The sequence below is a fragment of the Semicossyphus pulcher genome, unplaced genomic scaffold (assembly GCF_022749685.1).
Source record: "Semicossyphus pulcher isolate SPU_LCO1_2020_fin unplaced genomic scaffold, fSemPul1.0.p SCAF_9, whole genome shotgun sequence".
NCBI classification, from domain to species: Eukaryota; Metazoa; Chordata; class Actinopteri; order Labriformes; family Labridae; genus Semicossyphus; species Semicossyphus pulcher.
The window spans coordinates 11,767,300-11,790,972 of NW_027211770.1; the positions used below are offsets into that span (position 1 = coordinate 11,767,300).

Genomic DNA, 23,673 nt, shown 5'->3' on the forward strand with positions numbered 1-23,673 from the left:
GTAAGCTGTGCGTTCCTCCTCCCTAATATTTTTCTTTACCTCCTATATCGTCTCGTGTTCCTCACCAGAGCAGAGGATCCGTCCATTTTCTCAGCTGGAGGTTTCACACTTGTGTTGCCCATCTTTGTTCTGCAATGTCGGACAGCTCCTATGAGTGGTTACAGTATGTGATCAGCTCCTCACAGAACAAACAATCCTCCCTTTCACCTACGTGCACATCTGTTTAGTTAAACAGAAAGTGCCACTGGTTGAGACTCCATTTCTTATTTGTTGTATTGTCTTACACACACAGTCAGAAAGGCAAACAAGCAGCCTCTCTCAGCAGTCGTTTTTCTGACATCTTTTGCAGCCTTCACGTCTTTTATTTCCTATTTGCATCTTCTGTCTGCAGCGACAGGATGCACGACAACAGAACTGGAGTGAATCTGTTCACCGTTTGAAAAAGCAGCGACACTTTGATGGATAAATGAAACTGCTAAATCAGCTGCTGAAAGCCTCGGTTAATGAGGACAAATAAATCCTGTTGTAAACATCTTGTTCTCAGCTTGTGAACAAACGCACGTGTAGCATAAGTATCTTGTGTGTTCACTTCAGTTAGTCGCCCTTGTAAAGTTCGCAGCTCTCAGGAAAGATTGATGCGGTTTAATTAGATGGACTACAGGGAAACACACATGTGCAAGGACACACAACATAGTAGCTTTATGTGTGTGTCTTTTTCTTTTAGTATTTTAATTCTCAAATTCTTCACAGGGATGAAGCTAAAAATACATTGTCTTGCAAATTCAGAATAACAACAAACAAACAGGAAATGTGTAGCTCTATTTGTTAGTTAAGATTCATGTACATAAATGTCTCAGCTAAATAACTATTATTGGTTCGAGTCTGAATATTGGAAGCAACCAAATAAGGTGTGCATGTAGTGTGTTGGGTCACCACATGTTCTGGATAATGCAAATTCAAATGTCAATATTACGGTGGCCAGCGAGGGCAAAAACATGCAGCAAAAAGCCAAAACAAGTGCTCCAGGCCGCGTATTGTCTCTGAATTTGCAGCCTGTTTCTTCTAACGGAAACTGCTTGGAGCGTGATTGCACATGTCTGCCACTGTACAATATAGATTGTCAGCGTAATAATAAGGTTTGAATAGCACCTGTATGAGCTATGAGACAGATAGATCCATGTTATGAAACCTCTCAATCATCACTGTGTTTTACTGTTACAATCTATGATGACCTGCCTTGGGTCACATCTCGCCCTCTTCCCTTTTATTCACAACCCACTAAAAAAATGTTGTGACCAGACAATAATAAAATTATTGTTAGGCCTAAATAATAAAATAAACAAAAAGGACCTGTGAGGGGTCTGTCACAAGACGTCATCATCGCCCTACAGAGACTAGAGGGTCCTTCAATTTGGTCTGTGCGACATTAACTAACACGGCTATCTGCATCTGAATGTGGTCTTAGCAATCATTTAATCCTTAATGCGTCTTTGGCGCTCATGTCATCCAACTTGTTCAGTATTGTGTTATCTACTCAGAGGAGTAACGCATTAGAGTACTTTTGCGTTACTAAAACTGTCCTCTCTGCCATCTGTATACTGTCCTTGCAATGAGTTGCTTGTATTCAAAGTGAGACAGTTAGTCAACAGCTGTGAGTCCTCCAAAAAGCACACGCCGTAACTTTTCTTGATATTTTAATGAAGAATTCACACTTTGTAAAACTGCAACAAAACACAAACTGCTAACTTAATCAATAAAAGTAAAAATTACAAACAGTTGTGACACGATGTACCGCCAGAAATCTTCAAACCAAAAATGCTGAGTCACACTGCTAGCTTAAAGCTTTGCCTGCTACTAAATGACTACTTTCACAATAACCAACTCAAAGAATCATATTTACATCAAAGAAATCAAAAACATGGTACTTACAGACAAATAGTGTCCACGGCAACAATGTAGGACTCAAATGCAGCAGGAGAAGCAGAAGCAGCTCGTCCTCTAACACAGTGAATCGGTACTGAGGGAAATTCACTCCTCAAAGCTCGTGCTTATAGATGACCAGGAGGGGGCAGTATCAAAAACAAAACTTAACTTCGCAGTTCAAAATGTCCCTGTTCTACATAAGTTAGTTAGCTGCGCGTGTGCACTGACACAATTGTAGGTTTACCTTCCGCTGGTACGCAGCTACCTGCCATGAGGTAGGAGAGAAACAGAAACAGTGCTTGGGGATTTTCTTTTTTTGTTGCGACAAAAGGAAAAGGAAAAGGAAAAGGTAAAGACAGCATAATTTTTTCCAGTAATGGATTACTTCTTATGAAAAAGTAACTGAATAATGGATTACTTGACTTGCAGAACTAACACGTTACTCATTACAACAAAAAAGTAATCAGAGTACTCCAACAGATTACTTTGTAACACGTTACTCCCAACACTGCCCAGGATGCATGATTTATACCACGCATAAACAGGGCCTCTAAGGTAACAGCAAGCTCCACCAAACTTCATCCATTACACAGCTAATTTTACCTCCATTAATATCTCTGAGATGAGGGCTGTTGAGGGCACAGTGCAGTAGTTTGCTCTGTAAACTTAGCGATGATGTTGGGAAGTATGATTCCTTAATCCCTTCCTGTGGGGACACTGACAATTAAAACACAGTCCTGAGAAAGACTGAGAATATTGTCGTGCTAGAGGTTACAAAGATCAATTTATGCGTGACTTAAGCAATAAGTTTTGCTCATTCAACTTGGATTGAATTTAATTTCTTCAACTCCATGTCTTGTTTACTGAAAACGACTTCAGATCTGTCCAAACATTTGCTTCAGACTGTGTTAATTAACTTGACATGTCCAAATGCGACCCGTTTACGGGGGCAGACGCAGCTGTACCAAAATTCATCATGAATTCATCACTTCTTGTTACAGAGCCGCGAGAGTGAGAGCAGCAGGGGTCAAACTGACAATTAAAAATGTCCTTCTTCCTTTTAAAGGCCTCTTGTGAAATGCAACAGATTGCAGTAATGTGGCTGTGACAGCAGGCTGAATAATTCATTTGATGCAGCTTTTCCTGCAGGTAATCTCGTCTCTGATGCCGCGTGCTTGTTGTTGTTGCCTCCTGATTGTGCTGCGACTAAGTTTCCCCCTCAGGAATAAATAACATTTATTATTGTCTTTATCATCATCAGTATTTATGACTTGTCACTGTGCTTGTGAATAAATAAATTGAATTGCAGGAGGGTTTTTCTGTCTGTTTCCTCCCTTGGAGAAATGAATGATATCTCCATTTTACACCACAGGCATCACTTAAAGCTCAATAGTTTCATTTCTCTTGTCCTTTTTTACACTATAGTTTGAATATGCTGTGAACAAGAGCATTGCAGATATTTCTATAATGATATCCGTGTGGTGCTATAATACTTCATTTTAACTCCTTTATATTCCTCGCTCTACATTTGCTCTGTGAGAATAAAACACAGAAGAGCTTTTAGACAAATACCTAAACTAATGGCTCTGTTGAACACATTAATTGTTTAATGAAATGACTCAACAGACCAAATGCTTTCATAGGTTGGCTGATTTTCACAGTGTACCTTTTAACTTTTTGTACATAAGCCAATACTAATTAATTATTAGCCAGTGGCAATACTTCCACGGCTTGAGCCCAATTTAAATCCCGACTTGTGAGAGTAATTTTAGCAAAATTGACTTATTATGCCTGCGATGAGAGATATCCGCCTCCTCTGAAGGTGAAAATCAATAGTAGGACTTTTCCAACAACATATTTAGTTGTGTTCCTTTACTCCTTCACTCAAACAGGAACTCTACATTATTGTGATATTTTACCAGCAGACCAGAAGTTTTAATGCCCAAGGAAGCTGCTTTCTGATTGGTCAAAATTTCCATGTGAAGTAAACAAAGAGAGATTACAAGTAGAGAGAGAATCGTGGACTTTAAAGAGTTTTTTTTTTACTTTGAACCAACATTGTTTCACAGTTTGATCAGTTCCATTCTCCTTTAGTTTTTCACTTAACAGTTTGAATAACTCAGTAGTCTCCATTACAGCCCTCACCTCGTCGCTTTCCTACATTTGTCCTCTACTCCTCTTGCTGCCTCGCTGCGTGTCTGTCTCTGCAAGCGTCAACATCTGTTAACAACCCACAATGCACTGTTCTTTGCTTTGCTTCCTATATTAGGTCCTACTGTAAGTCCGTTTATGTTCTCACTAGGGCTGTCAAAGTTAACGCGATAATAACACATTAACGCAACTATTTATTTCGACACGCAATTAACGCACGTGCATTCTATTTTTATGACCCTCTGCCCGCCCCCGTAGTTTGTTAAATCAGGAAGCAGGATGCAGCAGTAGTGTAGCAAGCAGGAACAAACCTCCGTGAGCAGAAAAGAGGTTATTCTGTAGAATATTCTGGACAGTATTTGTCATTGTTTTGGAATGTTGCAATAATAATATTAACATACATTTGCATAAAGGAAGCATATTTGTCCATTCCCATGTTGATAAGAGTATTAAAAAGTTGAAAAACATGTCTTTAAGGTACATTTACAACAGGTAAGAAATGTGAGATTAATTTGCGATTAATCGCGATTAAATATTTATCAATACATATCAACTGACAGCCCTAGTTCTCACCTGAATCGCACCGAACCGTGGTTCATTTGGAAATGGACCGAGTCCTTTCTTTTCTGACGGACCATGGTCCGGTGATTTGGTGCGCACCAGAGTTCAAATGCATGTTCTCATCTGTCCAAACGAACCGGTGTGAAAGCACCCTTAGTTAGCTATCGTAAGCCACAGCTCACACACTTAAGCGGGGTACACTCTACAAGATACAAAATAATCCGGCCCATTTTAGGCCCGATTCCCCCCTTCCGAGTAAAGTAAGCAAAGTCACTATTTTTTGCATGGTTCTAAAGATTATCTTGCCAGATGTTCCTGTGGTGTGAGGTATGTTAGGAGTGATTTTATTTCTTCCGATCTGCTCTGAAGAACATCGGGGCCGTTCTGATTTCAAATCGTGTTCAATATTTACGCCAATTGGAAAGCAAGCTGACTGAAGGAGAGGCACAACTCACGCTCTAACACGTACAGCCCATGTTCACACCCTCTCCACGACTTCATCCAGTTTTTTCTTTTTGAATTTTCAATTTTCAGTTAGTAGTCCAAAAGCTGTCATCGCCAAGTCACGTTTGACCGTGAGAGATTTTGCGAAATTTCCAGTGTTGCGAGTCGGGACTGTGGTTGTTGGTGAATTGAATCTGTTGGTGTGTGTGTGTGTGGTGTGCTGTTTTGGTCATATTGTTGCTCTCCACACACTATAGGAACTAAACTGTTAAATCCATGATTATTTGTCGTCATGTGTGGGGTCTCTCACATTTAAAAATCTTGTAGTGTGGGCCTTAATCCTCCTGTATTTGTTATTTTGGCTGTATTGTAAAACATCATGACAGTATAATCTGACATGTCAGATTTAAATAATAACAGGATTAAAATGCATGTGTCCAACAATGTGTCAGCACTGAACAAAAATATGAATCATCTATTGATTCTACTTTCTCCATATATGGGCCTTATTTCCCACCCGAACAAATATTGGCCTCCTGCATCAGACTCTGAAAGACACTCAAGCTCAAGCTGTACAATATTTGATGGATGTATGTGTGGGCTTGTTTGAGCATGTAAACTGGCCCATAGCACCTGGCTGGTGTTTAATGTCAGATACACTGCGGTGTGTAAATGTTTGTCTGTGCATGTGGATGTAATATTATACAGTGGGATATGCAGAATGGAATAAGGCCACAGGACTTTCCCTCTGTTATCATGTTGTATGATTTACTCGTTGGACTTTTTTAATATGAGGGACACTGAGGAAGTGAAAGAAGGAAACATCTGTCAATTTAGTCCGTCATTCTTTAGCAGGCGTCTGTCAGATCATGCAAAAAGGCATCCCCTACTGGTATGTTGCTCTCTTAGCTCCAGCTGCTGCCTCACTAATTCTAACAACAAATAATTTTCATCTCTCTTAATTCCAAAAACTTTCTGCTGCCTATGTGATGAGCTCGGTGCATGACAATAACAGATTGACTCCAACAAACAGATGTATCCTTTTAATGCAAATGCAGAGGACAAACAATAGTCTCAGACCAGCAGGAGTTTCTTCTGTCTTTGTGTGCAGAGAAGAAAGTGTTTGAATATGAAGTTGACAAGTTGTCAGCTGTCGACAATGTGGCTTTCTCTCAGTGTGTCACAGCAGGAAAACAAAACAGCAACAGAACACAGATGCTGTCTTTAAGTCTGTATCAAATGTGTGTGTGTGTGTGTGTGTGTGTGTGTGTCCGCATGTGACATATTTTCTCGTACTCATGTAGTGCCATTAATAATAACCAGCATATACACACAAAAATGAGCTTTTATTTAGTATGGGGATAAATATTTATTTTCTGTCACCTTTAAACCGACACTTAAATCCTGCCCACATCAGTCTTAAAGGTACCATAGACTGTATAAAAAGATGGACGATTTTGAGCGCCCCCTGCTGACTGGCTGCAGTATAGGTCATAAAGCCTGCCTCCTCCATGTTAACAGATGGAACATGAGTCAAACTATAAAATCAAAATACACGTCAAATAAATGTTTCTCAAACATGGTTTCTGTCAAGTTTAGTTTTAATTAGTTATTTGATGCTGTCAAAAGGATGATTGACAGCTCTGTCAACAAATAAGGCTCCTGCAGCCGATCTCTTCTGGATTAGCAGAGTAGAGGAGGAACGGCGAGAGGAGACGTAACTAAAACAATCATTACAGTCATTAAATTTTGCATAACTGTGAACGTTTCTTCAGACTGACACAAGAAGCCGCTCTGCTATTGGATGTGCCGAAATGAGGGATCTTTGCCGTTTTTCTGTAGGTTAAATGTGTGTTTTGGGTAGCGGAAAGGGCAGTACGTCAATACTGTGGCTCCATCAGCCGATCTCAACTGCTCAGACTCTAGCTGTGTCTCAATTCAGGGGCCGCATCCTTCAAAAGACACAGTCCGCCAAGGATGAGTCATTCGTATTATGTGTAGACCGCTAATGCCGAACTGAAATGGGACAGTCTGGTCCACAGAGAATTTCCTGTTTGTGTCCCATGCTGTTCCTTACCCATGCGTCACCAAACGCACTCCTTTTCAAGGCTCATTTGGTTTTTTAACATTTGTATTGCTAGCTATTTGATTGAGTTAAAATCTAAAACTTTCACATTTAAAAGTGTATTCCTCGGCTTAAGAGTCCGCCGTCTCGTTTGAAATGGCGTGCAATGAATCTTTGGATACATTGGGCCGCGAAGGATGCACCCGGAGCCTTCACTGCCCGGAAAAAGGATGTTACGTTTGTCGGCCGCATCTGAAGGAGCCTTTCTAATGGGACAGCCTACGAAGTGCAGCTGTGATGCAATCAGCCTTCAAATACGTCCTTCAAAGGATGCAGCCCCTGAATTGGGACACAGCTAATGCACAAGATGGCGTCTGCGGCACCCGCTCTGGGGGTGTTTTGGCTTCACTTCTGTATATACAGTCATCGGAAAATACCTGCAGAAGGTCGAGGAAGAAACATTGCTCATTTTGGTGCCTGGAGTCTCTTTCTCTCTTTTGCATCCATTAATTACACCCGTGCAAACAACACAGACTTTGCATTACTTTTTTTCCTTGTGTGCAGATAGTTTATAATGGTTTTTAATGCGCTAATGGACTTATTTTGCTTATCTTCATGGTTCATTTGATGCAGCGGAAACAGGAGCAGAAATGCATTTAGAATGGACTTAAAGCGACTGAATTTTGTTCCCATGGCTCCACAGTTTCTGGAACTTTAGAGTTGAAATAGACTACAGTTATAATGCAGACAATATCAACATAAGTGCCACCAACTTTAATACACTCCCTGAGTTAGAGGAACCCATGTTTCTCTCTTTAATTTCTCTTCTTTAATTTAACATAAAGTCAGTGTAAAAACCTCCATTACCAGCCCAGGTAGATATGTAGATTATATGTTTCCTTCTAGGCATAGCAGCGTATTCGTAGTGTTACATACTGACACATACAAACATACACCTACACGGATGACAGATGTTTACCGAATGTGAATGAATGCAAAGAGCAGATTGGGTGATGGAAAAAGATGAATAGCTAAGGTGAGTGATGATAACAGAGGCCCAGCTGTGTGTCCTGTTATTCAGATATATAATGACAAAGTAGTCCTAAATGCTGTGTAATCACACGGCTCTGTGTTTCTTCATACGTACCTTCAGCATGCTCGGCGAGGCCCGAGGCGTTCCAAAAAACTCTCGTCTCAACCTTGAGCTCTAAACGTTGTCCTCCGCTGAGAACTCCTCACTTCTCAGTTTGCTCAGAAAAAGAATCATTTTTCTTGAAGTAGGCGAGGTAATTGTGTAATTTATTTTTGGCATTCATAATGTGTGAATTAGTACCAGAATGATGATATCGCCTCTGCTTCTTCATTGCTTTCGAAGTCTTCTAAGAAACGTCTTTATTTCCAGGCAGCAGCAGCAGTGTGAGGATTTGACTTTCAACGCAGTTTGAAATCAGTGCCAGTAAGAAAAGACATGAATGTGTCACTGAAAAGCCTCTTTATAAGATGCAGTCAATGACTCAAACACGGCTCACTGGACGTCTTGAAGTAATAAGTAAAGAGGCAATGTGTAAAAGTAGGTGTCTTAATCGATTTCAAGGTCAAGAGATGTCTGAAACTGAATCAGGACATGAACAGAGTGTTACGTGCTGCTTTTACAGTTTCTGTCTCTAAAGATATTTAAAAGCTTTTATTATTGTATCATGCTGTTATGATGATTCACTCTTCTGGACTTGTTGCTGTACATGTCCTCCAAATCTTGTCAGAATCTTCTTCTAAGGAGGGAAACTAAACTATAAAAGATTTTGATGTTTAAAGCTACTGTGAGAAACTTTACCTCATATCTCTTTGCGGATCTTGTCCTGTACACGCATACGTCGATGCAAAATCTCCCCCTGCAGTCAGAAATTTCAACATGAGTCTTTACCGTAAAAATCTAAACAAAGGAATTGTACTTATAGCTTTGCCCTCCAAACTTAACGCACTTCTTTGTGCTTTGTGCTTTGTAATATATATCTTTGTGTATTCCAAGTAATCAAGCAATATCACATGAGAAGTAATGATTTTGTACTGAATATAATTGGAGCCGGGATGTTGTTCAGTACAACATCATGACCTCGAGTGTGATATTGCTTTTTATACAACAGTTACACAAGCAGCAAGTATTACCATGAAGTATTAATCAACAACAGCTCCTCTACATTCTTTTTTTGTTTGCTCCACCAACTCAACTAGTTCCACAACTTAACTGAAACTGGACTTTTGTTGCCAAGCAACCCAAACATTCTCACAGATCAGCTGTTTTCTATCATGTACATTTATCTGTGTGTTTTAATGTATCATCATCAGTGAAATAAGAGTCTGCTGTATGAGTCAGAGGTACCAGCCTGATTAATGTAGACAAACACGGTCTGCTGTAATGTTAATGAGCAATATTCAGAAAACCTGGCTGAAGCGGAGTGATACACAGAGTGAAGAGTCCCTGTGATGTTATTCTCTATATGGAATGGCTCTTGTCCAATCAGATTACTTGGTTTGGAACTAACTGTTGTATAATGTACTATAAACCATGTAGATACAGCTGTAAGGAAGAGGAAGGAGAGCAAAAAAAGGAATAAATTGGAAAAATTGTTAATGTTGTGTAAGTGGCTGAAACTAAAATGAAACTAAGTAAAAAAAATAAAAAAAAAACGATGGCAGCTGTAACAGCCATTAAAGATTTCTGCATAGAAATAGTCCGTCTTGTCACGGATGGTCTGGTTTGCTATTGTAGGTCATAAAGAGGCATCAGTTTTCATCTCAGTCTGTTTCATAACCAGATAAAAACTCCCCACAGGAGCTTTAAAGTCTGAGATATATATACACAAATTACAAATAATATACTGTTATATTACTTTTCTAATGGTTTTACATCTTTACAATAATGTATGCACGTTCTAATTGCACAGCATCTCAGGATGTACACATGCTTTGGTAGCTGTATACCCAAGACGGCATGATCCATAATCCAATTATTTCTGTAATTTATCATCTTTAAAGTCTTCTCCGCTTGTTCTTTACAAGGAGGCAGAGTAAAAGGCTGTTTTTGAGTTTGCATTTGTTCACATTTCTGTGTGCGTGTTGTCAAACAACCACCTGAAATCCAAGAAACGTACCCAAGCTTCAGAGATCACATGAAATATCAGACTGTCTCTCGTCTGTCCGCCATCAGAAGCCTTCTCCGAGCGCCCCGGTTCATGTTAGGACAGACTTTTTTTCGTAGAAATAGAAACCATTATCCACACTTTCCAGCAAATTCTAAAGAAATTATTTTACATCAAAATAAATTGATGCAGAACAAAGCCCCTTTTCTTTAAGGTAATCCTGCTCCAATCCACACACTTCCTGCTTTTTCAGAGGGCCGTCGGGTGTTTGAGTCTGCAGCCAATCAGGTGGGAGTTAGAGTTTGGTGAACTTTTATATGGGAGGTCACACTCAAGTAATCCTATTTGTAATCAAGGCTTTCTTCTCTCTCTGGTCCAGAAAAGGACCATGTTGTGTTTGGAGCAATCACAATCGCCCGGGGTCGAGCTGTGTGGAGTTATTTAGCTTATTAAGTATGCCTGTTTGGTTTGTCGTTTGAACCACGCTCAGCGTGCTTTGATGATTAGCCCGTGGCTTTGTTTCCACGTCAAGGCTGCTGAATTGTGGTTGTAGAGATGGTACGATAACTGCTGTTGTGTAGATGTTTGGATTACAGCTGGAGGAGATAAATGTTAAATCTGAGGTGCTGGTTTCAGGTCCAGTTGATTTATGTTATGTATTTGTTTTAGCCACAGCACAACACGTCTTCAAATCTTATCTCTGAAATGTAATCTAACGCATGAAATTTAACTTTTTCCTGCTATTAAGATGATTAATGCGTCCCTGTGTTTGTCCTTGCCTCCTTCTCCGTCTGATTCCTGTGCAGCCCCTGCAGAGCCGTTGCTGTGCAAGTTTGCTGACGGAGGCCAGAAGAAGAGGCAGACCCAGGTCAAGTATCCCCAGAATGGTCGGCCATGGACACGGGAAGGAGAGGTGAGGCTCGCAAGTTTATTTAATCATCAATAAAAAGCTCTTTCAGCAGCCGCAGCAGCTTTTTCTTGGAAAAGTGTAACACAAGAACCATGTCTTTCAATCATTTGCTTAAACATAATCCCTTTTAGCCACTCGAAAGAAAGCAACGTAGAAATTTTCCTCAGGCAGAGTTATGCATCAGCATGTCTTCTGAAGGGGTTTTAAACAGGAAATAGTAAAGTTAACTAAACTTAAAGTGGTGTTATTCCAACCTTTGTGAGTACAGTATACACACAAACCTCCTTTAAACCGTTTTCCTGCTTAGTTTTCTAGGAAAGCACAGCAGTAATCTTATCAAAATAGTCAGAGAAAAGGGAGTGAAAAACCGTCACATGCCGTAAAACAGATTGCACCGTCCACAGCTCCTCCACAGGAAAACTTACAATATGTTTAAAAAGTCCTAAAGTCTAATTATTGGGCTGATTTTTCCTCTGACATCAAATTTTACCAACGTTCAATGGCTTGACAGGCCCCCCTACTGCTTCATTACCAGCTTTCATTTCCAATAACATACTGTAGAGCGGATTAGAGAAGCAGCTGACAGTATGAAAGCCGGCATACACAAAGGTTGTTGAATTTAAAATGCAAGGTTTCTGCAAGACCCCAATGCCAAGTTGTTTCTCCTTTTGTTGAAACTCCCACCTCCAGCCTGTCATCCTCAGAGGAAAAATGAAACCTCGTGCAAAGCAGATTGACTGTTGCACAATGCACAGAGTTCAGAAGTTGTTGGTGTCGATACCAAAGCGTTAATTTACCAGACAAGGGGAAAGTGAATAATAACGCCGCCGCCCACGCACTGCAGAGTGCAGCTTGAACGGTTTCCCAACATTCTCATCACACGGAGGTTGGGAAAGAGCCGGGTGGTGAAGCGAAATGAAATGGAACCAGGCTGAAACAACCCGAGCGCTGAAACGAGAGCCGCCACAACACAAACAGGATGCCACAGTGTGTGCGTGACCTCGGCGTGTAGCAGCCAAAAAAGCATCACATCAGGGCTTAGTTAACATTAGAGGCCTCCCGTGTTAGCCTGTAAACCTCTTGTCAACATTTGTGAATTGTCATCTGGATTTAAAATAAATGATTCGAGCTTTCGGTGGGATTTTTCCTCACATTTGTCAGTCGTCCAAGTCCAGACGAGTTGTTTTGGCCTGGCTGAGTGAAATCTTCTCTTCAGAGGTTTTTGCATTTATCCGAGCCAGGTCTCAGACCCAGGCAGACTAATGGAGACATCTGGCTGTGGAAGTGATTTAAAAGGGGCCTCACTGCGTCCTCACATTGGACCTTAATCTCCCAGAAACCCCTCACACGTTAACGAGTCCGGCCTTCAGACTCTGACAGGAGCACATATTGCACAGCTAGATATACCATTGATGCAGAGACACACACATAGGACACACTTGGATGGATTATGAGACATAAGGCCCCTGTGCACAGTATACTCCCCCCAATCCCTCTCGAGCAGGAGCCAGACACTCACACATTTTTTAGTACAAATATTTTAAGTACGTCTGTTTTTAATATGTCTCTTTGTAGTCATTTTTCATGTTTGTGGTGTTGTTTCTTTTTGTAGTAGTTTTCCTCTCTCAGTCATGGTTCTTTGTCTCTTTGTGTGACTGTAGTTTGTTTATGTGGCTTTATCAAAATTTGGTGTCTCTTTATGCACATTTTTGTGGCTGTTATGGTCATTTTGTGTCTCCTTGTTGTGGTTTTGTGTGACTTTGTTGTTGTAATAGTGTCTTTGTAGTATTTTTGATGCTTTGTGTTAATTTTATGTCTCTTTGAAGTTACATCGTGTCCCTTGGTCGTCATTTTGTCTCTTGATAGTTGTTTTTATGTCTCTATTTTGTTTGTTTGTTCGGATCTCTTTGTTGCTATTTTGTGTCTCTTTGTTGTCATTCTTCATCTTTGTGGTGTTGTTTCTTTTTGTTGTAATTTAGGTGTCTTTGTGGTTGCTTTTGTCTCTCCGTCATGGTTCCTCGTCTCTTTGTGTCTCTTTGTGGTAGGGTTGTGTGTATTTGTAGTTGTAATAGTGTCTTTGTAGTATGTTTGACTCTATCCTCATTTGATGCTGCTTTGTGGTAATTTTATGTCTCTTTGAAGTTACTTTGTGTCTCTTAGTCGTCATTTTGTGTCCCGATGGTTGTTTTTGTGTCTCTTTTGGGTCCCTTTGTTGCTTTTTTGTGTGTTCTTGTGGTGGTTGTGTCTGGTTGTAGTAACTTTGGTGTCTTTGTAGTTATTTTTGTTTCTCAGTCATGGTTCTCATCTCTTTGAGTGACTTTGTAGTTCGTTTGTGTGGCTTTATCATCATTTTGTGTCTCTGAATGGTAGTTTTTATGGCTCTTGTAGTCCATTTTATGTGTCCTTGTTGTTGTAATAGCGCCTGTGTAGTGTTTTTGTCTTCTTGTCCTCATTTAATGCTGCTTTCTGGTCATTTTATGTGCCTTTGTAGTTTCTTTTTGTCTTTTGATGGTTGTTTTTGTGTCTCTTTTGTTTCTATTTTGTTCCTCTTTGGAGTCATTTTTCATCTTTGTGGTGGTGGTGTCTCTTTTTGTAGTAATTTTTTTTGTCTTTGTAGTTGTTTTTGTTTGTCTATCATAGTTCATTCTCTCTTTGTATGACTTTGAAGTTGTTTTGTGTGTCTTTATCCTCAGTTTGTCTCTTTATGGTATTTTTGGGGGCTCTTGTGGTCATGTTGTGTCTCTCTGGTGGTGTTATGTGTCTTTGTAGTTGAATAGTGCGTTTGTAGTTGTTTCTGTCTTTGTCCTTATTTGATGCTGCTTTGTGTTCATTTTATGTCTCTTTGAAGTTACCTGATGTCTCTTGATGGTTGTTTTTTTTTAGATCCCTTTGTTGCTATTTTGCATCTCTCTGTTGTCATCCTTGGGGATATTTTGTGTCTCTGTAGTCTCAGTGTCATCACGTTGTGTCTCTCTGTGGTTGTTTACATCTCTTTGTAGTCGTTACGTATCGCTTCTCTTTATGGTCGTTTTGTGTGTATGTTGTTTTGCATTTGTTGTGGTCTTTTTGACTCTCTTTGAAGTTGTTTTACTTTTAAGATGCTTTATGTCCATTTGTCATCACTGTGGTTGTTGGGCTTGATGTTATCTGTCAATTCAAACAGATTTTCTGTCTTGATGACCCCTCTTACCCTTCTGGCCTCAGGGCCTGTCACCAGTCGGTCCATTCAATTATTGATTCATGTGAATTCACACACAGCAGAATACATCAGTGTCAGTCTATGTGAGACCCTTCTTAGCATACTTTTTCAGTGTTTTGCTGGTGGATGAAGCTCTTAGGAAACTTAGAGGACAAGATGCAAACATAAAGATGCTTCAGAGAGCTGATCTCCTCCAGCTCTGTTCAAACAGACAACTCAATAGATCGACAGGGAGCCAGCAGTGAATATAAATCTACCTCAAGGTGAAAACTAGGATTCTTGTGAATGTATAATGTAGTTGTTACCTGCTTTAAATCAGATCTTTGATTCAGAACTGGTATAAAAACGATCCCGGGCTTTGGAATGATGCATTTCTGCTATTTGATGTCATCAATATCTGGCACTCCTCCTTATTGCCTCTGCAGTCTATTTTCCCCCAGTCTTGGCAAGAGACCGTGTTTGGGGAAAACCAAACGTCTCAGCCGAGTTCAGCGTCAGGGCACACTATCAACTCACGTGCCAATTTGCAGAGGAATGACTTGTGTGGAATATAGAGCAAGCACAAATGACTTGTGTGTCTGCAGATAATAGAAGGAGGGGGGGAGATAGAGAAGAAGAAAAAGATTAGAGGACTACAAACTCTATTGTTGCCTTAAGTTTGTTAACATTGCCAAGAGGCAGTCAAGTGCATGAAGATCTTTTTCAAAGCTCAGCGGCGAGAAATGCAGTCTCATTCATTTGCACTATAGAGGAAGTGAGACACAGACAGAGTGTCGCTTAATGATGCACACTTGACTTAAAAGTGACAACGTTTAATGCAGAGGAGGAGGAACAAAAGGTACTTCTAAACTTAAATACACTCTGTACTCTACTGATATAATGCAGCTGTAATCCAAAGCTTTATTCTGTCACCTGTTGGTGCACAAGCAGCCCTACCTGCAGGTTTGGTGTAAAAGCGTGTAATGGCTTCATATGTTGATGATTACAAGCTTAAAATTTGATTATAATATTTACTAAATATTGACTCGAAAGCTGTGAGAGGTGTTTACATAATTCTGCATTTGGGCCCGTTTCGGCTGATTGAGTATCTTTGGCTGCCGCAACTTTCGTGACTGACAGTGCAGATGTTTGCTGTTACAACAACCACCAACTGTGTGTTTGACAGCTCAGACAGACTGGTTTCAAAACTTACCACCAACCATTTCTCTCATTTTCCTCCAGATTGTTTCATGTATCGCTCTTTGTGTGCTCATAAAACGCTACTACTGGAAATAACTGCTAATCTGTCAACTTCTAAACTCAGCACCGCTGTCACCTCAGATCATGGTGTAGTGCATTGTGGATTTACGTCTGTTTCTATTGACCTTGTGTGCATTTATTTCACCTTTAATACTGTATAGCCTTGTGTTGTTAAAGACCAGCTCCGGTCATGTTTTAAGACAGATAAAGCTCTGTTTTTTCTGCGAAATACGTTTAATTACCTTGTAAAAACCCTCTCATGGCATCTCCTTCTTCTCCCTTATTAAAAATACCTGAAACTGTACATTTCCAACCGCCCCCTCTGTCGCGATAACAAAACACGTCTCTGCCATCGTTTAGTGGCAATTTGCTGAAGCTTAGCAAGCTTGAAATGTAGTGATTAGTAGTAGTAACGTTAGCGTTAGTAGTCAGTAGTATTCCGCTCTCACTTTAACGTTAGTGTGTAGTTTGGCAGATAGACAAACAGTTCTCCACATGAGAGTTGAAGATTGAGGCTGTTTATTTTGCCTCTCAAATGAAGCTACTGTAAAACTGCAAATGCAAAATTACAACCACATTTCATCAAATGTACCATAAAACATGTTGACAACATTATATTTTAGTTGGCTAGCATAACTGCGACAACCATGTGGCAATGTAGGGACATGGCCATTAGCTCAATGCTAACACATGATGGGATTTGCCCTTAATGTGTTAACACAAATTAGCTTCGCGGTCGCAAACTATTTTAGCAACAAACAAACTATTATAATTCACATGATTAACACAAACAACATCTATGATTATACTCAGGCATATGTTTCCTTCGCGGAAATGAACTTTAAACTGTTTCATATCGCTGGCTCATCTGCGACTTTGCCACACTAACTGGCTACAGCAACTCAAAACCTAACACTAGGTGGCACAAGTAGTGAGTTAGCAAAAATTACGAAGACAATTACAGCTGGCTCGCTCATCGCTGAAGTGGTTGCCATAGGTTACACACATAATGATATGCATAGCGTCACCCCGTCCATTAACGGGATTTGCTCCTTATGCAAGTGAAGTGAAAAGATGTGTTTGTGGCGTTGAAGAAAGATAGTCACGCCAAATTCTAAAGTTTGATTTATGTTTTATTGAAGAAATTCTCATCTAGACATTTGTTGTTAATCTGCTCATCATTTTGTAATGAAATGAAAGGGGACCTGTTTTTATACCAAAATCTATTGAAAACTAACAGAGTTCAACAGAACACGTTGAGCTTGCAGTGTTGTTATATCTCTATTATGCAGTAAAACTCCCACACTGACTTTTTGTGGTCATTTTAGAGTTTCTGTTACTATTATTGGATAAGTACAGTTTAAGTGGTGCAGGTTCACACCAAACCATGCCAAATAATTTCATTAAACATGAGTGCTTTTAACTGAATTTTTTGTGTTACTGAGGACATCATCAATTGTTCTTTATTTAGCAGGCCTCTGCATCCCACACACTAATATTGTTGAAGTCAAAGCTTTTGTGCTGAAGCATAATTCTGCTTCTCCAGTTTTCAAATATAGTTTGCACCACCAGTAACCGTTAAAACATCCTTATCTTAAGGAGAGAGTACACATATATGATGTAAAAGGCTTTGGTGTCTCTTTCTCTCTTCCTGCAGAGTGGTATGGCGCTGACGTATGATCCCTCCGGGATGCAGAACGGGTAGGTGCAAAGTTTTCTTCTCAAATTTACTGTCTTCATCTTTAAATGCAAAGTTTACTTCTGATCCTCTGCCAAATATTTGTAAAGCAAAGCCCACCATACTGCTGATGTCCTAACTTGAACACCTGTTTATGAGCCTGTTCAAATCTGACACCCTCTCACATCAGCAAACCTGCAAAGATGAACACTACCATCAGCCAGCCATCAGCATTAATCTGCACAGGAGCACTTGCATGCAAATGAGCAGACCACACACGCTCGTGTATTCAAACAGATACAAGACACATGGGCCACACACACACACACACACACACACACACTCTTTGTCTCGCCCTGTCGCTCTCTCGCCCTCACTCTCAGATCTGAGCGACGCACACGGAGCCTTTATTTATGCACCTATGCATACAAGCTGTCAGACATGTAGGTTTTGATTGCAGACAGGGAAGTTGGGCGGTGTTGCAGCGCTTGCTGTAAGACTTTCGTCAGCCTCTGCTATCTGCAGTGCTCTCAGGCTGAATGCAGACAGCCGAGCGTCTGCCTGTTTCAGGGGGGAAATTGGAGATCGGTCCCGGCTGCTAGGAATGCTGCTGGTGATGCGATCCCAGGAGACGCTTCCCTGCAGCTCTGTGTTTCTCTTCTCCTCCTTCTTGTCGACTCAGTACAACTTACTCTTTGTATCCCGACTCTCCCTTTTCTTCCTCTTCTCTCCTGTTTTGTTTTGCTCCACAAATTTTACTTCCCTTTACCTTGATACTAAGTCTTCCTTTATCGTGCATCGACTCTTCTTTCTCCCCGTCTGCTACAAAATATTGTCTTGTCCCCTTCTTCTTATAATTCCTGCTCTCCATTTCGGAGCAGATGCTCTGCTTTTGGTCATTTCTGGTGTCTTTGTATCTGTTTGTGAGCTTGTGCATATGTAAATACATGCTAACACGCGAGCATCTGTGCACTCTCGGTGCTTAAGCCCTCTGCAACCTCTCTTCCGAGGTCATCGGAGCTGCTTCCGGCGAAGCACTAAATGACTGTGAAATGCTAATGCGGCTAATTAGAGAGGAGAAAAGCAGGGAGGGAGAGGGGGCTGGATAAAAAGGAAGGGCTTGGAGGGGTCAAGAGGAGGGCAAAGGCAAAAATAAAGTCAGGCCAAGGAGAGGGGAAGGGTACGAATCAATTACAGGTTTGCAAGTCTCTCCTGGCTGGTTTTTAGGTTCTGATGCCAATCTGATGTTATTGGAAACATGTGTCCCAGCCGGCCTGGCTGCATTGGCTTCCTGCCTGTCCGCTCCTTTATCAGGGAGACACCAAATTCACTTTCTCTGGGTCTCTTTTTCCCAATCTCCCGCCTCCTATCTCGTCTGTTTGCCATCTTTTTGTTTCTCCATTCTCCTCTTTTTTTCCCCCTGCCTCTTTCCGTCCCCTCTGTCCTCTCTTTATTCTCTCTCCTGCCCACACGCACGCACACACACGTATATATATATTAGCATGCCGCCCCGCATTTCTCCGCCGAAAAGTCACTGAGGTCGGCACTAAATCATCGTCTAATTTTTCAGGGCAAACTCCTGACAGTGCTGCGAGGTCACACCGGGGATTCATAGAGAGGTTTTAAATTCAATCTCTTGTAATGTTCTGTTCGCAATTACATGTTTAGTGTATTGTTTAAATGGCCGTGCTGGAGTCCCTATTGACAGCGCGCTGCTCAGGACTAATAGCCTCCATCAATAACCTTGGATCTGTCCTCTGCCTACTCTTTCTCTCTCTCAATACACGTCACTCTAATGAAAAATACGATAAACACAATCAGAGAACCGTATCGAATAACACGGCCGCGTTCGCTCATTTGTATTCATCAGTGATAGTAATACACTGTCTCTAATGTAAGTCATATATTAATTGTCAGTCAGAAAGATGGATCCGTACCGCTATATAATCAGGAGAGGAGTTTTTTCTTCTTGTCACTGAACACCACTTTGATGTGTTCCAGTTTTTACTCCAACTTTACTCCAACACATCCCTCCACAATAAATCCGTTCAAACATTGCAATTTTAACAAAAAGTTTAAACACATCATGAAGTGCAGACATGCAATGCTATTGCTTACAAAAACATGCAGTTAGAGGATACGCGTTTGTCCTTTGGGGCTGTACCCAATCTCAGAACCCATCGACGTTGATACAGTCTCAATGGTGAACATGTCGGGCATGTCCGGTTAAGACTTCCAGTCAAGTCTTCCTTTTCCGTGCGCTGCATTGTTGACAGTCCAGTTAGCAACTTGAGAAGCAAGCGTGTGTTCACATCAAAAGTGACTATGTGTCTGCATAATAAATGGCGTCCGGAGGAGCAACTGTTCATCTGTTTCTGTTGAGTCTCAGTTTAACTGTAAGTAAGTTAAACAGAAGCTTCACTCAGGTTAACTACTGAGGCATGAACCTGAAACAGAAAACGTTTTTAACGTAACGTAAGAAACAGTCAAAATGAAGCTTTGTGAGGTCTGTCCTCAAGAGGAGAAGAAAACTACTTTTAAAATGCTCGTTTGTTGAACAGAGGTTGGATCGATCATTTCTGATGCATTCGAGAAAGTCGGGAAATCTGAACGCTGAACGGCTTTTGTGACACAGCGTCAAGGGAATTTAAGTTGAATTTTTTATCTAGAACAGATTGTTAGCTGTTAGCATGCAGATGTCTGTTTATAGAGATTAATAAGAAGCTAAATCATCATCATTTGCTCTCCTCCCGAACGGTTTTTCCTGCATACGCTGCAGCCTGCTGATATGTAATTGGTCAATATGACTCAGACTATAGGCGTAGTACAAACGGAAACCAGAACACTTCCCGTACCTATAATCCATTTCTATGTAGAATCTGAAAATAGAGATTAGGGCTGTACCTAAAGAAAACTCAAGGAGACTATGTACTACAAGGAGACATGTAAGATGAAGTTGAAAGGCGCAAAAATAAAGTAAAAGAAAAATCCTTCCTTTCTTTCCAGGAGTTAAGGGGAAATTGTCCACACACCTAAGATCGAGCACACAACCAGCCCTGCTATGAACCACAGCTGAACCTTACAAGAGGAAATATATCGCTCTAATAATTCATTAGATTTCTTTTTCTCGTGCCAAGGAAGTGAGCCACATCCTATTGTGCAAAAGTAGAGTAACCACTGTAGCTCTGCTCTCTATGTACCACTACACTCAGGCGCCAACTCACCAAGTAGAGCATAAAAATCCCTGTGAAGCACCATCACGCTCTGGAGCTTATCGCAGGCAGTTAGAAACCAACTGCAGCCACACGGCCTGGACTGCAGCAGTTTAAGAATATCTGAGGGTTTGCATCTCGCAGCTGAGTTCAAAACTACTCGCACTATCACCGGACAAATGTAATGTGAAACAGAAAGTGCAATAGCAGGACAGACGAGCACCTCAGCGACTCATTTCAGCCCTGAGACGAGATGGCTGCTGGTGTCGCGTCAAAGTAGCACCAATCAAGACACTGTTCCTGACTGTGGCTGGTTTTAAGAGCCGGACATTTCAGATGTCAGAATAGGATGGATACTGTTGTATATTGTTTTGTATTTGAGACAGTTAACGTTACATTATGGGATATTTATCAGCACGAGTTTGTCGTAACCATTAAAAGTAGGCCAAACTTGTGTTTTTACAGCCCCTGGAAACAGATCCAAATTTAGCCCTCTAACTGTGTACTGTAATTTGGGGTTTATGTACATAATAGTTAGCATTTAAAAATATTAGATATAAATTCCAATCGAAAACCAAAATATCCCCAAATTTTCCTGATATTGGATTTGAATTTGGCGTGGTTAAGCTCAGGTATTTATTTCAAATTTACAATCAATTCTGAGAACCAATCACTGAAAAAAGCACACGGCAGCTATTTAGCTGTTTACACCCAGCGTTAGCGTCCTCCTTGAGCCAAGTATTGAGGGCTGCTGGTGTTAAGTTTGGACTGCAGTTGTCTATTCTTTCTTTGAGACATAGATAATATTGTTGGCAGCTGGTTTTGAGCATCGGTGAGGGAGTTTAGCTTAATAATGATACAGCACCAGCTAATGTTACGGATTCATCATTTAGCATTGCATTCCTAGCTTTGAGAACAAGTGTGGGCATCTCGGCTAACATTGCATGTGTATGCTAACTGCTAACTTTGATATGGACAACAAATTTTTTAACTCACAATTAAAGTTTCAATCTCAAAGATTTCAGTTTTGTTCTCTTTGGCGGCACCTATCGCGATTAAAGGTAATTGCAGGAGCACACTTCCCAGATATCCAGACAGTGCTGCATGTGTGACGTCCACGGTCGGCTCCGGTTGTAACTCTTGATTTTCCTCGCTGACGGTCGCTTTCCTTTTCAGACTGTTTGCTTCATCTGAGCGTCGAATTTGTTTCTTTTTCTTTGGATTTTCACTTATTTTTGAAGTTGTATCTGTAGTCATCAATCTTTTCTTTGTTTGTTCAGCCATAGTAGATTACTGTTTATCACCATTGAGTTACCTCATTTGGTGATAGATAGTGACTGAACAGACATTTATTTAAATGAAGATCAGATTATTACTGACCAGTTGAAATGAAAATTTGCACATGGCAGGGATTCAGCTAACTCTTAGGATTCTGACTCAGACAACTCAAGACGAAGCAGGCAGATGTCAATCAAAATGTGATCAGCCATGCCCACACAGTCTTTGGAAACAGCTGTTTTTATACGTGTTTTTTAAGGTTATTAAACTCAGATTTTCGTGGATGTTAAATGAGACTCAACTACGCTACCATGTTAGTATTTTTACTATTCTAGGCCACCTTTTCAGAGGCTTTAAGTCCTTTGTCTTCCAATTACGTCTCTTTGCTTTTCATAAATTCATGGCTGTGTTAGCGATAGGACGGGGAGGTCTCCTCTCTGTCTCTGCCTCGTTCTCCCCTCCCTCGCTCCATTATTCAGTCAACAGACACTTTGGGATCGATCGGGCACAGCAACACGGCCTGGCGGATGAAACATGTCCTCTCTAGGTACACAATGATAAATAAAGCACTGCGAGCCACAGCATTCTGCCTCTGCAGGGCTGAGGGGGTGAAATGAAAAAGAGAGAGAGAGCTAAATCAGAAGGGCAAACGAAGGTATAGGAGGAGAGGTAAACAGAGTATAAAATGCAGATGTTACAGATGCCGCTCTGCACAGTGGATTATGCGTAGGAGGAACATAAAGGGTAATACTGAAATACTTCACCCACTCACACATTAAGGTGATAATTCATTATTATGCATAGCAGTGGAGCAGACTGCTTTGTAACATGATGTGCACTCCGGTGCAGTGTCAAGTCTCATTGCGAGACGTCTTTGATGGTGTGGCACCGAGTGGAGCTGCAATATTTATTGTTTCCATGAAAGCCTTGATGATGTCTGATCCATTTTGTCAGCCAAGTGTTGATGTGAGCTGGGTGGTTGAGAACAAAGAGGAACGAAAGGCTCATTTTCACCTTTGCAGGAGGCTACATATGGAGAGCTAAGTGTTGTGATCCAGTTGCATGCCACTTGTAAGTTTGTTGATGCTAATGATGTTAAAATAAAACCTCTTCCTGTTTGCTTCGATAGGTTCTACTCTTCACCGTACAGCATCTCCACCAATCGGATGATTGCACAGACGTCCATCACACCCTTCATCGCTGCCTCTCCTGTCTCCACATATCAGGTGTGTAGACCCTCAGTGAAGTTTGCTCAGTTAAACCAAGCTTTAAGCGCCTGCACAGCTCTGAAAATCAGTGGGCGAATCTTGAGCAGTGTGTTGGAAAATTGGGTGTTTAGGAAAGAATGTAAGTTGTGTGCTTATATTTATAACGTTAACAGTAGCATGGTGGTTTCTTCATGCTGATTTCTTTCCGTTTTGAGGGAACTTTAAACTGTTATATTTGTTTTTTGTCTTGTCGTACCCTCTACTACAAAACACCAGACTTACATTTTGACTTAGACCAGCCGAGAGACGCTGCAAAGACAACACAGCTCCAATATGGCCTCCCATGGGCATCTAATACAAGCTGAGAGCATCTTGAGTAAAGTTAACAACTCGGTAAAAACATGCAGGACTGAAGCTTTAGTTTATTAACTGCAACTCAGTGGCTGTAAAAGAAGATATTGTATATTTTTGTCATTAACAGCAAATCCAGTGAAAAGACCAAAAACAAACGATGAAACGATTTGTTTAAATAGTATTATCTGTGTGGACAGAGCCTGATGCAGCGGCCATGTTGTGTGCCATAAAGCTCTATTGTAAAGAAAAAAGTAAATAATACATAAATAAGCTACACTAACTGGGTTTACATGGAGCCTAATATTCCGATTATA

The 23,673-nt window shown here is 40.8% G+C and overlaps 1 protein-coding gene across 3 annotated transcripts in view; it reads left to right on the plus strand.

The window, feature by feature from the left end:
- LOC138583777 (RNA-binding motif, single-stranded-interacting protein 3-like) overlaps positions 1-23,673 on the plus strand; it is a 149,606-nt gene that overhangs the window by 109,716 nt on the left and 16,217 nt on the right. For all 3 annotated transcript variants that reach the window (XM_069655765.1, XM_069655766.1, XM_069655767.1), the window contains exons 7-9: positions 11,088-11,194; positions 17,287-17,330; positions 22,927-23,023. In XM_069655765.1, coding sequence (XP_069511866.1) covers positions 11,088-11,194; positions 17,287-17,330; positions 22,927-23,023 — 248 coding nt within the window. The remainder of the gene's footprint in view (positions 1-11,087; positions 11,195-17,286; positions 17,331-22,926; positions 23,024-23,673) is intronic.